The following is a 17,609-nucleotide window of genomic DNA, read 5'->3' on the forward strand; positions in this document are numbered from 1 at the left end:
CGGATTTTAGTCCTTTAACAACTATTAATTGCTGATTTACATCACTAAAGAAATCTAGCCAAGTACCTGGAGCTTCATAATTTATTACTTCGGTAGCTTCTAAGTTGGTAGTCGCTTCAGCTTCTCCTCCAGTTGAAGTAAATTCTTCATATATTAAATCGTTGTTACCAACTGCATCGGTTGTAGTGCTGATTGTTGCTTCAATTCCAGGTCGAAGCAACTTTTTTTGTTTATCTTGAAGGTTTAAATTGTCCCTAGCATCTATTTCAGCGTTTACTTCAGAGTTAGCTGCTGCAGGTCCAGGTGAAGAAGATTCTTTATTACTTTTGTCAGCAGTTAAACTATTAGCACATTGTTTGCTTGAAATTTCAATATCTTGGTGTTCTTCCGTATTCAAATATTTCAGTAGTAAATGCTTGTTTTTTAAATCTTCTTTTGCTTTCTCACGATCCCTTTTCTCCTTTCGTTTTTGATTTCCAGATTTATGATGATACATTTCTTTGGTCAAATTTTTATTATTAAAAATATAATTTTAATAATTAAAAAATCAAATTAATAAGAATACGTAATTTCATTTTTTAGCGCATGGCCTACACTATACAGTTGCACACTTTACAAACAATAACAAAACCTTCTTCTATCAAAATAATAACAACAATGAAGCGTTCTGGCAGAGAACATTACTGTGATGCAATTACTAGCTACTGCAGCTAACTGCAAAAAAACCTTGCACGAACGCCTATTGACATCATCATCATCCACTATAACTACAGCAATCCGCGCTGAGAGAATCAGTGTCTTCCGGACACTCACGGTGAGCTAAAGAGCGTAGCCGTCTTTCTAAAACAAAACACAGAATCATTCATGCCATTATTATTTATCATTGTTGTATTATTACGAGAATTAAAACCATGCATTATAAACACAGTTATGTGACAGGTCGGGGCCCTTTTCGATGTTGGGCCCGTGACAAAAGTCTCAGATGTAACCAATTTGGCAGCCCTGGTCACAGGCATCTTCAGTACATTTTAAGCTCAAATTAAACAATCATTAACAATTACAAAAAGCGCCACCTAAGTAGCTAGTGTAAGATAACTAAAAAGGTCAATAAATTTCCTAACAAAAAAAAAAAAAAATTATATATACAATAAAAAGTTAGGAAAGATTAGCTGAATTATAAAGTACTATCTCCCATAAAGGGGATATATGTAAACCATCAGATCTGTTTAAGTTAGTTGAGTGAAGTAAAGTTTCACATGTTTCTTTATAAAGCCGTTCCATGAGGAACCGACTTTTGTGAAGGACTCCTTGTCTTTTTCCAATGAACTCTATGTCTAGTGATGATGGCATGTTCTGCAAGTCCAGATTGTTCAGGTTCAAGGTATCGAATATAAGACTGGTGTTCTTCTAGCCGAATAGAGGCAGATCTTCCTGTTTGTCTGAAATAAGATAATTCACAAGAGCAAGGAATCTGGTAAACACCTGGATAATTAAGATGTGGAAGCTTGTCCTTAGGAGAAGTGAGAAAGGTGGAGATTTTTCTGAACAGTCGTAAGGCAACAAAAATATTCAGTGGTTTTAAAACTTTTGCTATACATTCACTAATGCCTTGTGCATAAGGGATTTCTTCTGTATTTGAAGAGGAAGACATATTAAAACTACTCAAAGCTCTTTTGATGAAGGAATTCTTATATCCATTAAATAATTAGGAAGAAGTAATATTTGCAGTTCTTTCTGTAATAGATCGTGTGAAGAACAAAAGGAGTGGGCATGATGAACCAGTGTTTTAATAGTTCCTGCCTTTTGACTGGGATGGTGATGAGATTCAGCATGGATATAATGGCCTGTATGAGTCTTCTTTCTGTGGCTACCATCTGGTTGGCGAAGAATTAGAAGATCTAAAATGGCTAACTGCTTATTTGATTCTACTTCTAGGGTAAACTGGATCCTTGAATGAAGTGTATTTAACTTAGTGAGAAACTGTTGAAGTTCATCAGAAGAGCCATTCCATATAGCAAAAATGTCATCGACATATCTGAACCAGTGAGTAGGTCTGGGAGAAATGTTGTCAAAGATACGTTGTTCAAAATGTTACATAAAGAAGTTGGGGATAGCAGGAGAAAGAGGATTGCCCATTGCTGTTCCTTCAATTTGTTGATACAACTTATTTTTAAAGGAAAAATATCCAGAATGTATTACAAAATCAAATATTTTTACAATGTCTGAAGGAAATTCCTGTTGCAGTAATTCAATGCTTTCAGATAAAGAAACAATATATCTAAACTGATCATGATATCCGAAACGTCCAAATGAAGATCTGAAATTTTATTTTTGAAATCCAAAGTATTTTTTATATAAGTATCAGTTCTTATAGTTGAAGAAGTGAGAAGATTTGATAAAAATTTTGAAATTTTGTAAGTGGGACAACCTATACAATCTACAACTGGCCTCAACGGAATGCCTTGGTTTATGAACTTTCGGAAGACCATACAATCTAGGTGGACGAACGAAGGTTTTAAGTTTTTTCTTTTGATCTTCATTCCATGTAGATACATTATCTATAAGAGAATTAAGTTTCTTCAATTGACTCCCAGTAGGATCCGATGTAAAAGGCCTATAAGTTGAATAGTCGCGGAAAAATCGTTCAGAAAAATCTCCACTTTTCTCACTTCTCCTAAGGACAAGCTTCCACATCTTAATTATCCAGGTGTTTACCAAATTCCTTGCTCTTGTGGATTATCTTATTTCAGACAAACAGGAAGATCTGCCTCTATTTGGCTAGAAGAACACCAGTCTTATATTCAATACCTTGAACCTGAAAGGTCTGGACTCGCAAAACATGCCATCATCACTAGACATAGAGTTCATTCGAAAAAGACAAGAGTCCTTCACAAAATTCGGTTCCATGAGGAACTGACTTTTGCATTTTGTAATCTTTCCTAACTTTTTATTGTATATGTATATATATATTTTTTTTTTTTTTTTGGTTAGGAAATTTATTGACCTTTTTTTTTCTAGTCTTTTCTAGGATTCCTATAAATTTATCATCTAAGACAGTGGCAAATGCTTTTCAAAATCTATTAAGCAGAGGTTGAAAATGAAAATCCTAGAATGGGTTCTTGATGGAAGACTTAGGCAGGGTAGAGATTGCAAAGGGATAATTTGGTTTCATGTCTGGTCGATCAACGACAGATGCCATCTTTCGGTTATGGCAGATGATGGAAAAGTTTCGAGAGAAACAACGGGAGCTACATCTGATGTTTATTGAAGGTACCGGAGAAATATGTCAGATTGGTGCAGGAGATGTACAGAAATGTGAAGATAGTAGTTCAGACCTGCCTGGGAGAGACAGAAAGTTTTCAAGTGTCAGTTGGTTTGCATCAAGGATCAGCATTAAATCCATTCCTGTTTAATATTGTGATGGAGGTGGTGACAGAGGAGGTGAGAGAAGATGCACCTTGAACAACTTTGTATGCAGATGACATCGTGCTGTGTACTGAATCAAGAGAAGTGGCAGCTAAATTGGAAAGTACTGGAAGAAAGAGGTGTGAGGCTGAGCATAAGTAAGACAAAGTATGTGTGTTGCAAAGTGGATGGCAGCCAAGAGACAGATCTGGAGCTGGAAGAAAATGCCATCGGGAAGGTTAGGGACTTTAAATAGGTTCAACAGTGAAAGTAGATGGAGAGGCCGAGAAAGAAGTGGGATGCTGGATAGAGGAACTGGAGAGAGAATGGTAGAGTGCTATGTGACAAGAGGGTGCTGATCAATCTTAAAGGCGAAATCTACAGGACAGTAGTGAGACCAGCTATGACATATTCTATGGAAACTGGCCCTGAGGAAAAATAACATCAGCAGGATGAAGGTAGCAGAGATGAGAATGCTTAGGTGGATGAGCAGTGTGACCAGAAAGGACTGTCTGAGAAATTACTATGTAAGGGAAAACGGTGAAAGTTATGAACTTGGGAGCGAAGATATGAGAGACAAGGTTGAGATGGTTTGGTCAAGTGATGAGGAGGGAGAAGAGTATATTTAAAGAAAGGGCATGCAGATGGATGTACATGGGGAGGAGGAAGTGTGGACAGCCAAAGAAGAGATGAAGGGAGCTGGTGGAGGAGGACTTGAGAATGAAGAACTTGATGTAGTTACAGCCCAAGACAGGAGGATGTGGAGGAAACTCATTAAAAACAGTGACCCTACTTAAGTGGGATAAGCTGCAGAAAAAGAAGAATAAGCAGGGGTTGACCTGTTTTTGTAGTTGATTTTTCACATATCATTCTGAGGTGTTTAGTATTGCATCACTTATGCTTTGTTTTTTCATTTCTGAATCTATATTGTTCTTCAGTTATTGTTTATTCCATTTTGATATCTATAAAATAAATAAATCAGCTAACCTTTTATTCCCTTATAGGGGTTAGGCATGGCCTTTGTTTCAATCTCCGCCGGTAGCCAATCAGAGATAGCTGGCCCATGTCTATCACTAATTATAGCAGCCACCGATGTAGAGGCTGGCAAACAAGTGCTGCCATCTCTTGGTACCTAACCCTAACAAGATATGTTACTGTCTGAAATAGTGTGGGTACTATGGTCGATTTTCTTGAGTTTACAGGACAAAAAAAACAGAGTTTCTGGGAGGAAAACCCGCTTGCCTGTGCCAGAGATCGACTAACTCGGGAACCGGTCGAAGAAAGACTTAGAAAAAGTTCCTCCAGTTGGCGACAAGACTTGAACTTAAGTCTAACTTCGAGCAACCAAGCACAGAGGACACAATCACCACTTTCACTGAGACACAGTCCTGTTTTGATATCTGTCTGATATTATTCTAAGATATTCTTTGGAGAATTTATATTTTGTTTCTTAGTAACTGTAACTTATTTTTATATAGCAGGAATTCTTCCTAATATCTTATGTATATTCATCAGTAGTTTTTTTTTTAGTTTACGTGGTGGTGAGTAATCCCCTAAATAGTAAAAACTATAGCTGTCATATGTGGCAAGATTTCTTCCATATGGAAGAATTAGATAGTTTTTCTTGTCAGCATGACCCAATGGGAGAATTTATTTTTTATCCTAGAACAGTAAAATAACACATAATAAAAGATTTTTCATGCTTATTTCAAATATGTTTCTGCCTTCATTGAAAACTACTCTTCAACTATCAAAACTTTGATGTCATTTCTTAGTTTATGCATTTCATATTTCACAAATCACAGTTCATAATATTGAGTGTACTGACTAAAAATGCTATTGTGAGGTTTTAGTAGGGACCTTTCACTAATATGTTTTGTGTGATTTTGCTATGATAGTGTTTTCTTTAGTTCATGTCTACCATTTACCAGAACAGTTAAAAGTTGACAGTAATTCCAAATGATTCTATAGTAGTATAGTTTTGCCATTGAAATACTATTACAGCTAATATGTACTCTGATATAATATTGAGAATGTTAGAGGAACCATAGAGTGAGTTATTATGTTTGTTATGACAAAGAATAATCTAGTTTTTGATAGTTTTACCTTTCGAATATGACTCATTTTTCTTGCTGACAGAAATTTTGCTTGCTTTAACTATGTTAGTCAAATTTTTATTGGAAAAAAAAAGCATATGAAATTAATATGCAGAATTTCATGATGCCATAATTCTCTGATGATATACAGGTCCCGATCCCGGTCTTATTCATCATGCTCCCGCTCTCGTTCTCGCTCTCGTGTGAGAAGTCCCTCTATTCCTAGACGTAGAGGCTCTCCAAGTTTTTTAGATAAACGTCGTATTACTAGGTAACAACAACAAAAAAAAAAAAAAAAAAAAAAAAAAAAAAAAAAAAAAGAATGGCATGTGCTATTGCTCTTCTGTTATTATGTTTCTTTTTTATTTTCTACCATTAATTTTGTTTAAGTTTTTTTGTTTGTTTTTTTTTTCTCTTATATTTCATCTTTTTTTATTTGATATGATATCTACACAACTTCCGTAGGTTTCGAAGAAGCAGAAGTAGTAGCTGCAACCCTAAGAAAAGACATCATTTCCAATCAAACTCTAGATCTCCTAACAGAAGCCAACATCACAACTGTGATAGGACATGTTTTCGTTCCCGGCATCACTAAGTAAACAAAACAGTCCATAAAATTTTGACTAATCTATATGGAAGCTTTAGTAAAATGCACTGGAATAATATATGATAAGCAGCATGAATTTATATGTCCAATTTCTTAAATTTAAAATAAATTTCTTTATATTACTATACCATTTTACAGAGCAAAAACCCCAAATTAAAATCTGCACAAGAGTTATTTATTAAAGTAGATCCTAATAGACTCACTTTAACATTATAAAATTTTCTTCCTTTTGCTCTGATTATGTTTATACATAAGTGGTAACAACTGTACCAGCTGTGTTGCCCTGTTTGCATGGCTTGGTATTTTGATTGTAAAGAAATTTCAGAATATGAACAAAAAAATTAATCCGTTTAACTTAATGTAGTACAGAAATATGTATTTTATTATACTTTTCAATTATATTGAGAACAAATGTGGTCTGTAAAAATGTAGAAGTTATATAGGTCATCCCCTCAAAAATTCTGTTAAAAAAAAAATAAATAAAAAATTGGCAGCACAATGTTGGAATTGAAAATTCATACAACTCATAGCCATAAAATTTCAAAATAAGCATCAGTATTTTCTACATTAAAACAGATTCCATTTTGGAGAAATATGTGTCACCAATATATGTTTTGTTGTTTTTGTTACAGATCATATCATTAAAGGTTGTGAACCTATCTTGCATTAGCAATATGGGTGGGCTTAAGAATTAATAATACAAGAAATCTACTCTAGACACAAAACGTGGAACTTTTGTTTCATGCCACTTCAGCTCTCCAGTAAACAGCATGGTGGTCTCACACTTGGTGATGAAATTTATCCACCACCCTAAAGACATTAACAAACATTAGAGTGGATTCAAACACACTACTGCGAATTGGTTGGATAGCTGAAGCATTATCCATCAGCTAACCTGGCCAACTCTGTCCTATCAGGTGTCTTCTCCCTCCAGGAGATCAACTACCATGTCTCCACCTATTCTGAATTTTTCATCTACTCCAGTCTTTTCCTCAACAGTTCCTTCAAGAAGTGTCCTTTGTAGGCAGTTATGTCTAAGAATATGTCCAAAATAGCTGACTTTTCTCTTTTTAATTTCTTTTATCAGGTTTCTGTTTTTTCTAACCATCTCTAGTACCTATTTGTTTGTCTTTTTTGTCTTTCCATGATATCTTCATAATTCTTCACAGCATTCACATTTCAAAGGCCTCCAGTTTTTTCACACTCAGATTGAAGAGTGTCCATGTCTCTACTCCATATAATAATGTGGACCATATGTAGCATTTGAAGATTCTTAGTCTTGTTTTCAGATTTAATTCTCTAGATTTCAGTAGATTTTTATATGATTGAAAGTTGACCTTGCGATTTCAATTCTTCTAATTTCATCTTCTGTCCTGCCATTCTCTGTGATCAAGTGTCCAAGGTATATGTTTGTTTGCACCTTTGTTAATTTATTTCCTTTTATATTGATGTATATTTTTGGTATTTCCTTTTCTCTTGAGATTATCATGATTTTTGTCTTTTTAAAGTTAAAACTGAGGCCATACTGTTCGCTGCACTTGAGGGCTTAATCTACAAGAATCTTGAGATCATATTTGTTTTCAGCTAGAAGAACCGTGTCATCTGCATATCTTAGGGTTATTAATATTTCTTCCCCCCCCCCCCTACAGTGATTCCTTTGAGATTACCAATTTTATTAAATATTTCTTCTGTGTATATGTTAAAGAGAGTCGGAGATAAGACATGGCCTTGTCTCACACCTTTCTGAACTGGGAATTCTTCTGAGGTATCTCCATTTATTCTCAAAGATGCAGTCTGTTCCCAGTAAAGATTAGTTATTAGCCTAATGTCTTTTCTGTCCATGCCTATTTTTGAAAAGATTTCAATTAATTGCTCATGTTGAACATTGTTGAATGCCTTTTTGTAATCTATGAAGCAGAGGTACACATCCTTTTGTTTTTCTAAATATCTTCTAGATATTTAGAAAAACTTCTGATATTTAAGAATAAATATCTTCTGATGTTGAAAATACCTTCTCTTGTACTTACATTTTCCTTGAAGCCACTTTATGTGTCATTTATTTATGTTTATTGTTCTTTTATTTCTTTCAAGAATAACATATAAGAGGACTTTTGATACTTGACTGATGAGGCTAAATTGTCCTATATAATAATGTGGACCATATGTAGCATTTGAAGATTCTTAGTCTTGTTTTCAGATTTATTTCTCTAGATTTCAGTAGATTTTTCATATGATTGAAAGTTGACCTTGCGATTTCAATTCTTCTAATTTCATCTTCTGTCTTGCCATTCTCTGTGATCAAGTGTCCAAGGTATATGTATGTTTGCACCTGTGCTAATTTATTTCCTTTTATATTGATGTTGCCGGCAAAGGTTGGTCGATTGGTAGAGTCTCTGCTACTAATAGCTCAGTTAAGTAAGTTCGAGCGCGGTTAGTAGTTGGAAGGGGACCAATCGTTCAATGCTGTTGGCACACTCTCCCTCGATGAGTCTTTGCACTCCCTGGAGGTGTCTAATAATAATAATAATAATAATATTTTTGGTATTTCCTTTTCTCTTGAGATTATCATGATTTTTGTCTTTTTAAAGTTAAAACTGAGGCCATACTGTTCGCTGCACTTGAGGGCTTAATCTATAAGAATCTTGAGGTCATATTTGTTTTCAACGAATAGTAGCTTTTGTTTTTTGGAGAATTGGAACGAAAATTGAGTAATTAATATCTTTCGGTAGAAATCAAGTCTCGTATATCTTATCGCATAATTTTGTTAGGAATTTCAATTCTTCATTTAGAGCCCTCAACCATTCTCCCAAGAGATTATCTATTCCTGCAGCTTTATGTGGTTTAGTTTTCTGACACCGCTTTCAACTTCACAAAGTAAAATGAATGGTTCTTCTAAATCTGTCTGTTCAGATTTTTTTTTTGTTGCTCATATAATTTCCTTGTGTATTCAATCCATTCTTCCATAATTTCTTTTTTATCCATCAGAATATGGCCTCTTTAGTCTCTAATGACACGTGTGATTTTCTGTATTTGTCCTGCTTGTAATTTCTCTGATCTTTTCATGCATTTCTCTGCTTCTGTGAGGGTTTTTCTATGTCTGTACATTTATTCATAATCCATTCCACTTTGGCTTTCCTGCATTCTTTTTTTTTTATTTCTTTATTCATGCTTTTATATTCGGGTTTGTTCTTTAACTTTTTTCCTTTGTTCCATCAACTTTAATATTTTTTCATTTATCTAAGGTTGATTCCTTTTCCTTTTTAATCATGGGAGTGTATTTTTGCCTGCTTCGTTGATGCTGTTTTTGAATGCTTGCCAGTTCATGTTAATTTCATTGATTGGTCTTCTATTTTTTGTGTTAGTTGTGGAGGCAGACTTGTTAAGGGATTTTGTAAATTCATTTATAAAGCAGTCTTTAACTTGGTTGTGAAGTGAGTCTGAATTATAAGTTTCTCTTATGAATGGTTGACTTGGTATCTTCAGTTTTATTTTGATTTTTGCAATCACTGAGTTGTGGTCCAATCTTATGTCTGCTCCAGGATATGTTTTTGTTTGTGTTATTGCATTTTGGAATCTTTTACTTATTATTATATAATCAATTTGGTTTCTATAGATGTCCCCAGGGCTTTTCCATGTATATAGTCTTCTAGGAGAATGTTTAAATAATGTGTTTGCAATTATTAGGTCATCATTATAATAATATCATCTGACTTAGCACTGGAGATTGCAGTTTGGATATCTTCATAAAACTATTCCAACTCTTCATCTGGGTGGTCTTGGGTAATATACAAGTTGAATGGTTGTGCAGTCATTTTGGCTGTTATGATTCTGTCATTTATGGGCCAGTATCCATGTAGAGATTTTGCAATTCTATTACTTAGGACAAGCACTACTCTATTAAGGTATAAATCACTGTCAGAGAAGATTATAGTATGATTTTTTCTTATTATTATTCCTGCATCTGTCCACCTCACTTCACTGATACTTGCAATATCTGCCTTCATCACTTCTAATTCCTGGATTAAGTTGTCTAATTTGCCCACTTCATAGAGTGTTCTGATGTTCCATGTTACTCTTTTTGATTGCTACTGGTTTTCAGACAAGGAACATCTGAGAATATCCTCCACAGAAAGCTTGGAATATCATCTTCATACACTGCTTTAATAGTTCATGTCTTACAATTCTCGGTTTGAAGCTCTTCCCTGTAGCTATAAGAACTGATGGTTGCAGGGGTCGCAACCACATCTCTAACTTCATATTGTGATATGGTGTATTTCATAGTTGACTATGGATAAATACATTGTGGTGCTCCAATCTCTTCCACGATGGCTGGCCACAAGTCCCTTAGATGTCAGGAGCTTGCCCTCAATGTGCTGCACATCTTGCTGCAATGCCCTTGGTGCCGTTGATCAGTCATTGTTTATTCTTCCAGCATCTTGGCCATCCCAGACTTTGTGCACCTAAAGATTGACATTTCCTATTTACAACATTCTATGTTGCTGATACCTTCACTTTGTTTAGTCCACCAGCCGAGGTGGTTTACCAGGTTGTGGCTGCTGCTGTGCACTACCAACTTCTTGGTGCCATAAGTGAGAGTTGAATGTATGCGAGGACCAGAGCTCGATATCCTGACCCTGAGATCAGCGGCTGACATCGATACTAAGGTGCTACCTCTCCATACACCCCAGCCAACTCTAGAGTTTCTTATTTACTGATCCAAAATACCTTATATGCCTTACTGGTAAGTAATGCAAGAAAAAGCTCTCCTGCTAAGGTTGAGGAGAATTTTCATACTTTGATAGCAAGTACAGTAGTGGTATTTGTGAAGTATAGATAATTGTCTCCTGTTATTTACTTGTCTCTTCACTAAGTTATTGGCATTAGCATTAACACTTACTGCTGTTATTAAATCCTAGAAATATGCCTTCATGTAAGAATAAAGAATCAGGTGAGTAAGAGGTGGCTGACATTCATTTAAAAAATTCCATTTTTCTCTCTCTCTCTGCAATTATAGTGATAATCGAACTATAATTATCCACTTCAACTTTGTCCAGCTTTCCTGTAATAAGTTAAGTGATAGGCTGAAAAGTAATTTTCAGGGACATATACCACTAAACGTCTAAAGTAGTGCCTTGGAGAGTGGCAAGTTTGGAGGGTGGCAAAAACCAAGAAAATTGTATCTCAGTCATAAAAATGCTGGTTTTATCTTATTTCTCATGGTATATACCCTAATAACAGTCCTGGTAATGCCTGTTATAAAATCTTAAATGTGTGGTATCTAGTAACTTCTTTTTTATTAAACAGTTTTTTTTATTATTATTATTTTATTTACGGACTGGAAAGTGTACAAGATTGGTGGAAACATAATTCAAAAGTAATCCTGAGCTGTGCAATCGAGGTGCTTGGTGAGACATCTGGAAAGATTAGAGAGCAGAAGGAGGGTTGGTGGTGGAATAATGATGTACAAGTGGCAGTGACAGCTAAGAGGAAGGCAAAGCAGAAGTGGGATGAGTCAAGAGTGGAAGAGGACAGAGAGGTGTACAAAGAGAGAAAGCAAGAAGCCAAGAGAGTTGTGGCACAGGCGAAGGCCATGGCATATCAAGATCTGTATGATCAATTAGAAACAAAGGAAGGACAGAGAAAAATTTACCAACTAGCGAAATGTAGAAATAAAGCAGCTAAGGACATCTTACATGTGAGGCAGATCAAAGATGCTGAAGGAAGAGTATTATGGAGGGATGTGGACATAAGAAACAGATGGAAAATATACTTTGAGGGACTTTTGAATGAGGAAAATGCAAGGACTCACAGAGGAGATGGGCAGCCTTCTGAGGGGATGGTGCAGAACATCAGTAGAATGGAAGTGACAGACGCCATGAAGAGGATGAGGAATGGAAAAGCGGTGGGCCCCGACAGAATTCCAGTGGAGGCATGGAAGGCACTGGGGGAAGAGGAAATTGACCTGCTGTGGGACCTGTTCATGAAAGTTTGCCAACAGGAAAATATACCCGAGGAATGGAGGGAGAGTACTCTTGTTCCCATCTACAAGGGTAAAGGGGATGCACAAGACTGTAAAAATTACAGAGGAATAAAGTTGATGTCCCACACAATGAAGATCCTAGAAAGGGTTCTTGATGGTAGATTGAGGGAGGAGGTGGAGATTGCAAAGGAACAATTTGGCTTCATGCCTGGTAGATCAATAACAGATGCTATCTTTGGGTTACGACAGATGATGGAAAAATATCGAGAGAAACAAAGGGAGCTACATCTGGTATTTATTGATCTGGAGAAAGCATACGATAGAGTGCCAAGGCAAGAAGTCTGGAGGTGTCTGAGAGAGAAGAAGGTGCTGGAGAAATATGTCAGGTTGGTGCGGGAAATGTACAGAAATGTGAAGACAAGTGTTCGGACCTGTTTGGGACAGACAGAAAGTTTTCAAGTAACAGTTGGCTTACATCAAGGGTCAGCATTAAGTCCATTTCTGTTTAATATTGTGATGGAGGTGGTAACAGAGGAGGTGAGAGAAGATGCACCTTGGACAATGTTGTATGCAGATGACATCTTGCTGTGTGTAGATTCAAGAGAAGAAGCGGAAACTAAACTGGAAAGATGGAGAAAAGTACTGGAAGAGAGAGGTATGAGACTGAGCAGAAGTAACACAGAGTATATGTGTTGCGCAGTGGGCGGTGGCCAGGAGACAGATCTGGAGCTGGAAGGAAATGTCATCAGGAAGGTGAGAGACTTTAGATACTTAGGTTCAACAGTGGAAGAAGATGGAGGAGCTGAGAAGGAAGTGGGATTCAGGATACAAGCGGGTTGGAGGAACTGGAGGAAGATGGCTGGAGTGTTATGCGATAAGAGGGTGCCGATCAATCTGAAAGGCAAAATTTATAGGACAGTAGTGAGGCCAGCTATGACATATGCTATAGAAACTGTGGCCCTGAGGAAAAATAACATCAGCAGGATGGAAGTAGCAGAGATGAGAATGCTTAGGTGGATGTGCGGTGTGACCAGAAAGGATCATCTGAGAAATGACTATGTCAGGGGAAGAACAGTGAAAGTTACGAACTTAGGAGCGAAAATACAGGAGGCAAGGTTGAGATGGTTTGGTCATGTGATGAGGAGGGATGATGAATATGTGGGAAGAAGGGTCATGCAGATGGATGTGCAAGGAAGGCGGAAGCGTGGGCGGCCAAAGAAGAGATGGAGGGAGCTGGTAGAAGAGGACTTGAAGATGAAGAACTTGGATGTGGTGACAGCCCAAGACAGGAAGGTGTGGAGGAGACTCATTATCAACAGTGATCCCACTTAAGTGGGAGAAGCTGTAGAAGAAGAAGAAGAAGATTTTATTTACGGTGATCTCTGATACTGACCTTCAAATTAACTAACTTTCAATTAACCAATTCTTGAATCACATATCAGCTGACTTCTAGTGCAGCACCAATTGTATCTTCATTTATCCAACTCTTCAGTTAACTTACTGGAAAATTGCTCTCCCACTATGGCTGGATAATTTCAGGATTACTATATATATATTTTTTGTTCTAAGTTTGCAGTAGCTGGTGTCAAGTTGATGTCCACATGTGGCAAAAGACCATTTAATTTCTGGTCAAGTAAGAAAAGAAATGCTAATAGAAGAATCAGCAATAGGTTAGCAAAAATAAAAACATGAGAATATAATTTTAGATCAGGCAAATCATCTGTTGAAAATCAGAAGAAGGTAGTTTAAAAATGAAAAAAACTAAGCAAAAAAAATTAAATATTAGGTTATGTCTGAAATCATCAGACACATCCAGTCTTAGCTTCAAGTGACTGGTTTATTTGGTCCTCTTAACAGTCACCCATCTATTTAGATGGGTGACTTGTCTCACTTAATTCACATAAAAGACAGATGGACTCTGTTAAATGTGGTTCTGTTATATATTTATGAGGTTTCAATTTCCTTCTTAATACATTAAATACAGGCATCTGTAAGTCATGAACTAATGAAATCTTACAAAGAGGCATGCATGATAAGTGTAAGATGATTTTACCATTTGATCTTGGTAAACTCCGAAGATAACTTTCTTAGTTATCTTAATAACCTACATCAAAATACAATTCTGAGTTAGAAAACAAATAAAATTCTTACCTTTTCTGACCGACTTGTTTATTCATATCTGTGCAGTAGACGTTATTTGTCACAAAAGATGAAAACATGATTAAAATGTTCTTTGCTGTTTTTAAAATGATCATTCTATATAATAACTTCCAAATAAGTGATGAGAAAAAATAACTATACAGAACTTTACAGAAAGCATTCTTTTTATTTTTAAAGAGTGTCTTGATCAGCTGTTGAAAGTTTTTCCACTTGGTTATACTATAAATTAAAGATACCAAGAAATTATATACTTGGTTTAATCCTTTATCCAAGTGTAAGCAAACGAAGTTTGTGCCTAAAGTATTTTCAGGACTGGGGCAACTCGTAGTAAAGGTGGTATGACTTCACATCACTTGCCTTGGTATCCCATAATGCAAAGCACATCTCCTTGTGGACATGTATAATGCTGTGCATTACAGGAAGGGTCACTACCCAGAACCGGTTTCGACCTTTATTGAGGTCTCATCAGTGGGAGCCATACACATAGGGTGTGATGATTAAATTCCGAGAATGCTTAAGTAAAAACTTTATTTGTTTATGTATAGACTACTGGCTGCTAACACCTTCAAAGTAATCCCTTTGTACAAAATGCACTTAGTTAGATGATGCTGCCATTCTTCAAAAAATTTCTGGTATTCGTTTTCTAGAATGCATGATAGTAATAAATCCAGCATACAGGTTTGGATGTTAGAGGATCTGTGTATTTTCAAGTCATTTTTCAGTTTGAAGAATGAATGGTAAATACTGAGAATTGTCCAATTTCATTATTAATTTTTTAGCCAAACTCATGGACAGATATTGCCTCATGCAGGGGCACTGTCATTGGATGATCCAATTGTTCTTCCAAAGTTCAAGTCTCTTCTAATGAACAGCTTCATATAACCTTACCAGCACTTTTAAATAATAGTGTTTGTTTACTATTTGTCCTTATTTAATGAATTCAAAGTGAATTATGCCTTTATGATCATAAAAACAAACAGGCATTGTCTTGATCTGCAGTTGCAACATTCCAGTCTTAATATAGATATTTTCCATTGCACACTTTGGCATTTTGTTTCTGGGTCATATTGAAAGCACTAGGTTTCATCACTTAATAACTATTGAAAATAACCAATTGTTTTTTGTTCTTCACTCAAAATTCTCAGAACCATATTTGCATAAATTTTTTTCATTTCCAAATTGTCTGTCAAAACCTTCCTCATCTATCCATATTTAATTCTTCTGCCATTAATCATACACTTATAATCATCAGCCATACTAAACTAATTACCACACTCTTTCTACATTTGCACATGGTCAAAGAGTCTGTGGTCACCCAGTTCTTTCATCATTTCTCACATTCTTCCATCCCTGTTTAAACCTTTTATGCTCCTCATATATACAAGACATTTTCATGCCATCATCATCACCATAAATTAGTTGTAACATATCTAGAGTTTCACTTTGCTTAACTTTGCAGAAAACTTGATATTAATGCATTGATCTAATTCTGTTTACTCGTTTTTTCCACCAAAAGCAACAAACACACATGGACAAACTCAACCACAGCTTGTCAGTAATGGGCATAACCGCTTTAATATGACTCAAAGCGCAGCCATGTCCAAACATGAACAGTCACATGGTTCTGTCTGACTTGCCATATGTACAATAGTATGAGGCTATTCTGGGAATTTGTCATACCATGGATACATAAAATGTAATTTAAATGGTATAAGTGAGATGATGGTTTTATTCATGAAAGTGAAGAGTAAAAGCAAAATACTAGCTGCAGAGATGAAATTTTTAAACGCAATAAAAGGGTCCACAATGGACCATATAAGAAATAAAGACATCAGAAAAGAACAATTATCTATCACGTGGTCATCATCGGTCGTTGGAGACCACGTGATAGATAATTTCATTTTTCAAAAATGAGTTCCCTGTAACAATTTAATGGTATGAAACATATAATTCTAGCATCATCAAGTAAGGACATAGTAAAATAATTATATACAAAGTTACTACACGATGTGATAATGTAAAAAATTTAAGGAACTATTTTATACAGCATAAGCCTATAGTACGAATGGAAAGAAAAGCCAGAAATGTAGCTTATTCTGCTACTTCCAAGATAACCTGAAAAAGAGTATAGATATTAACATAAATGAAATGATCAAGGAATAGAGAGAGAAATGGAAAGAACATCTGTTTAAGATGGAAAGATATCAGCTACCAAAAGAAGCTACCAGCAGCAAGATGGAAAGACCAGTGAAGCCAGAACAGGCAAATGCCTAATCCTTGAAGAGAAGAAGAAAATGAGGAGTGTATTAAGAGCAAATAATATAATCCAGTAAATGTTGAAAGTTTTTTCACTTAGTTTTACTATAAATTAAAGATGCCAAGAAATTATATTTTTGGTTTAATCCTTTATCCAAATGTAAGCAAACAAAGTTTGTGAACTTTGTTTCCTTACACTTGGATAAAGGATTAAACCAAGATAATTTCTTGGCATCTTTAATTTATAATCCAGTAAGAAATTGATTATTAAATTAGATTAGGTGAATATACCCTAAATCTGTTTATCAGAAACTACAACTCTTAATCATAAAGTTGATAAAATCTTTAAACTTATTAACAATAAAACACAAGAAACATTTTTAGAGCAACCATCTATATTCTTAAAATATAAACATTAAGAATTATTCACAGCTTCTCGGGGATTAAAACTTATTTTCTCATATAATGGCACACACACAAATTATTGAGAGAGATAAAGTCCATTTTACCCATCTTCCAGTCATCTCTGTCTGTGCTCTGAAAGCTATCTTTAGCTTTCATAGCATAGACAGGAAAGTAATATTGTCCTTTGGTTGATACAATCTAAGATACAAGAAACATTCTTAATGTCTTTTTAACTGATAGTGAGTTTGTCAGACTCATAGTAAGGAAAAGAACATAACACAATACAGACAGGTATAATCGCCTCACGTCCTTAGTCACCTCATCATGTTCCTCATTGTGAAGCAACAGTTCTCTATTAGCAAGTGTATATATATATATATATATATATATATAACTTTAAACTGGTGAAAATCTCCTCTCCTACTTAATCATCCAACTACACAACACTATTTACTGCCCATCACCAATAGTATTTTTTTTCTGTAAACTGCATGTTCTCTTGGCCATTTTGTCTCTATGCTAGATAAAAAACCAGAGTTTTTGGGAGGAAAAACCCTGCTACCTCCATATTAAATTGGCTACTTGCCTTCAATTCACAAACCCCATATAAAAATTCCTGCTCTCACAACTATAATTGAAGAATAGTGCAATTTGAAGAACAACGTTCCATTGTCCTTCCAATTGCACTATGGAGATAGTT

General features: G+C 35.5%; 1 protein-coding gene across 5 annotated transcripts in view; it reads left to right on the forward strand.

The window, feature by feature from the left end:
* Nucleotides 1-17,609, forward strand: part of Srrm234 (Serine-arginine repetitive matrix 2/3/4) — a 615,875-nt gene that overhangs the window by 546,649 nt on the left and 51,617 nt on the right. For 2 of the 5 annotated variants that reach the window (XM_090391694.1, XM_090391695.1), the window contains 2 exons: nt 5,653-5,772; nt 5,967-6,096. The exons of 1 other annotated variant lie outside the window; for it this stretch is intronic. In XM_090391694.1, coding sequence (XP_090247820.1) covers nt 5,653-5,772; nt 5,967-6,096 — 250 coding nt within the window. The remainder of the gene's footprint in view (nt 1-5,652; nt 5,773-5,966; nt 6,097-17,609) is intronic. 2 more of the 5 variants (XM_090391696.1, XM_090391697.1) reach the window with 2 other exon arrangements.

The sequence above is a fragment of the Typopeltis vanoorti genome, chromosome 4, assembly GCF_054136105.1.
Source record: "Typopeltis vanoorti isolate ZY-2024b chromosome 4, IOZ_Tvanoo_1.0, whole genome shotgun sequence".
NCBI classification, from domain to species: Eukaryota; Metazoa; Arthropoda; class Arachnida; order Uropygi; family Thelyphonidae; genus Typopeltis; species Typopeltis vanoorti.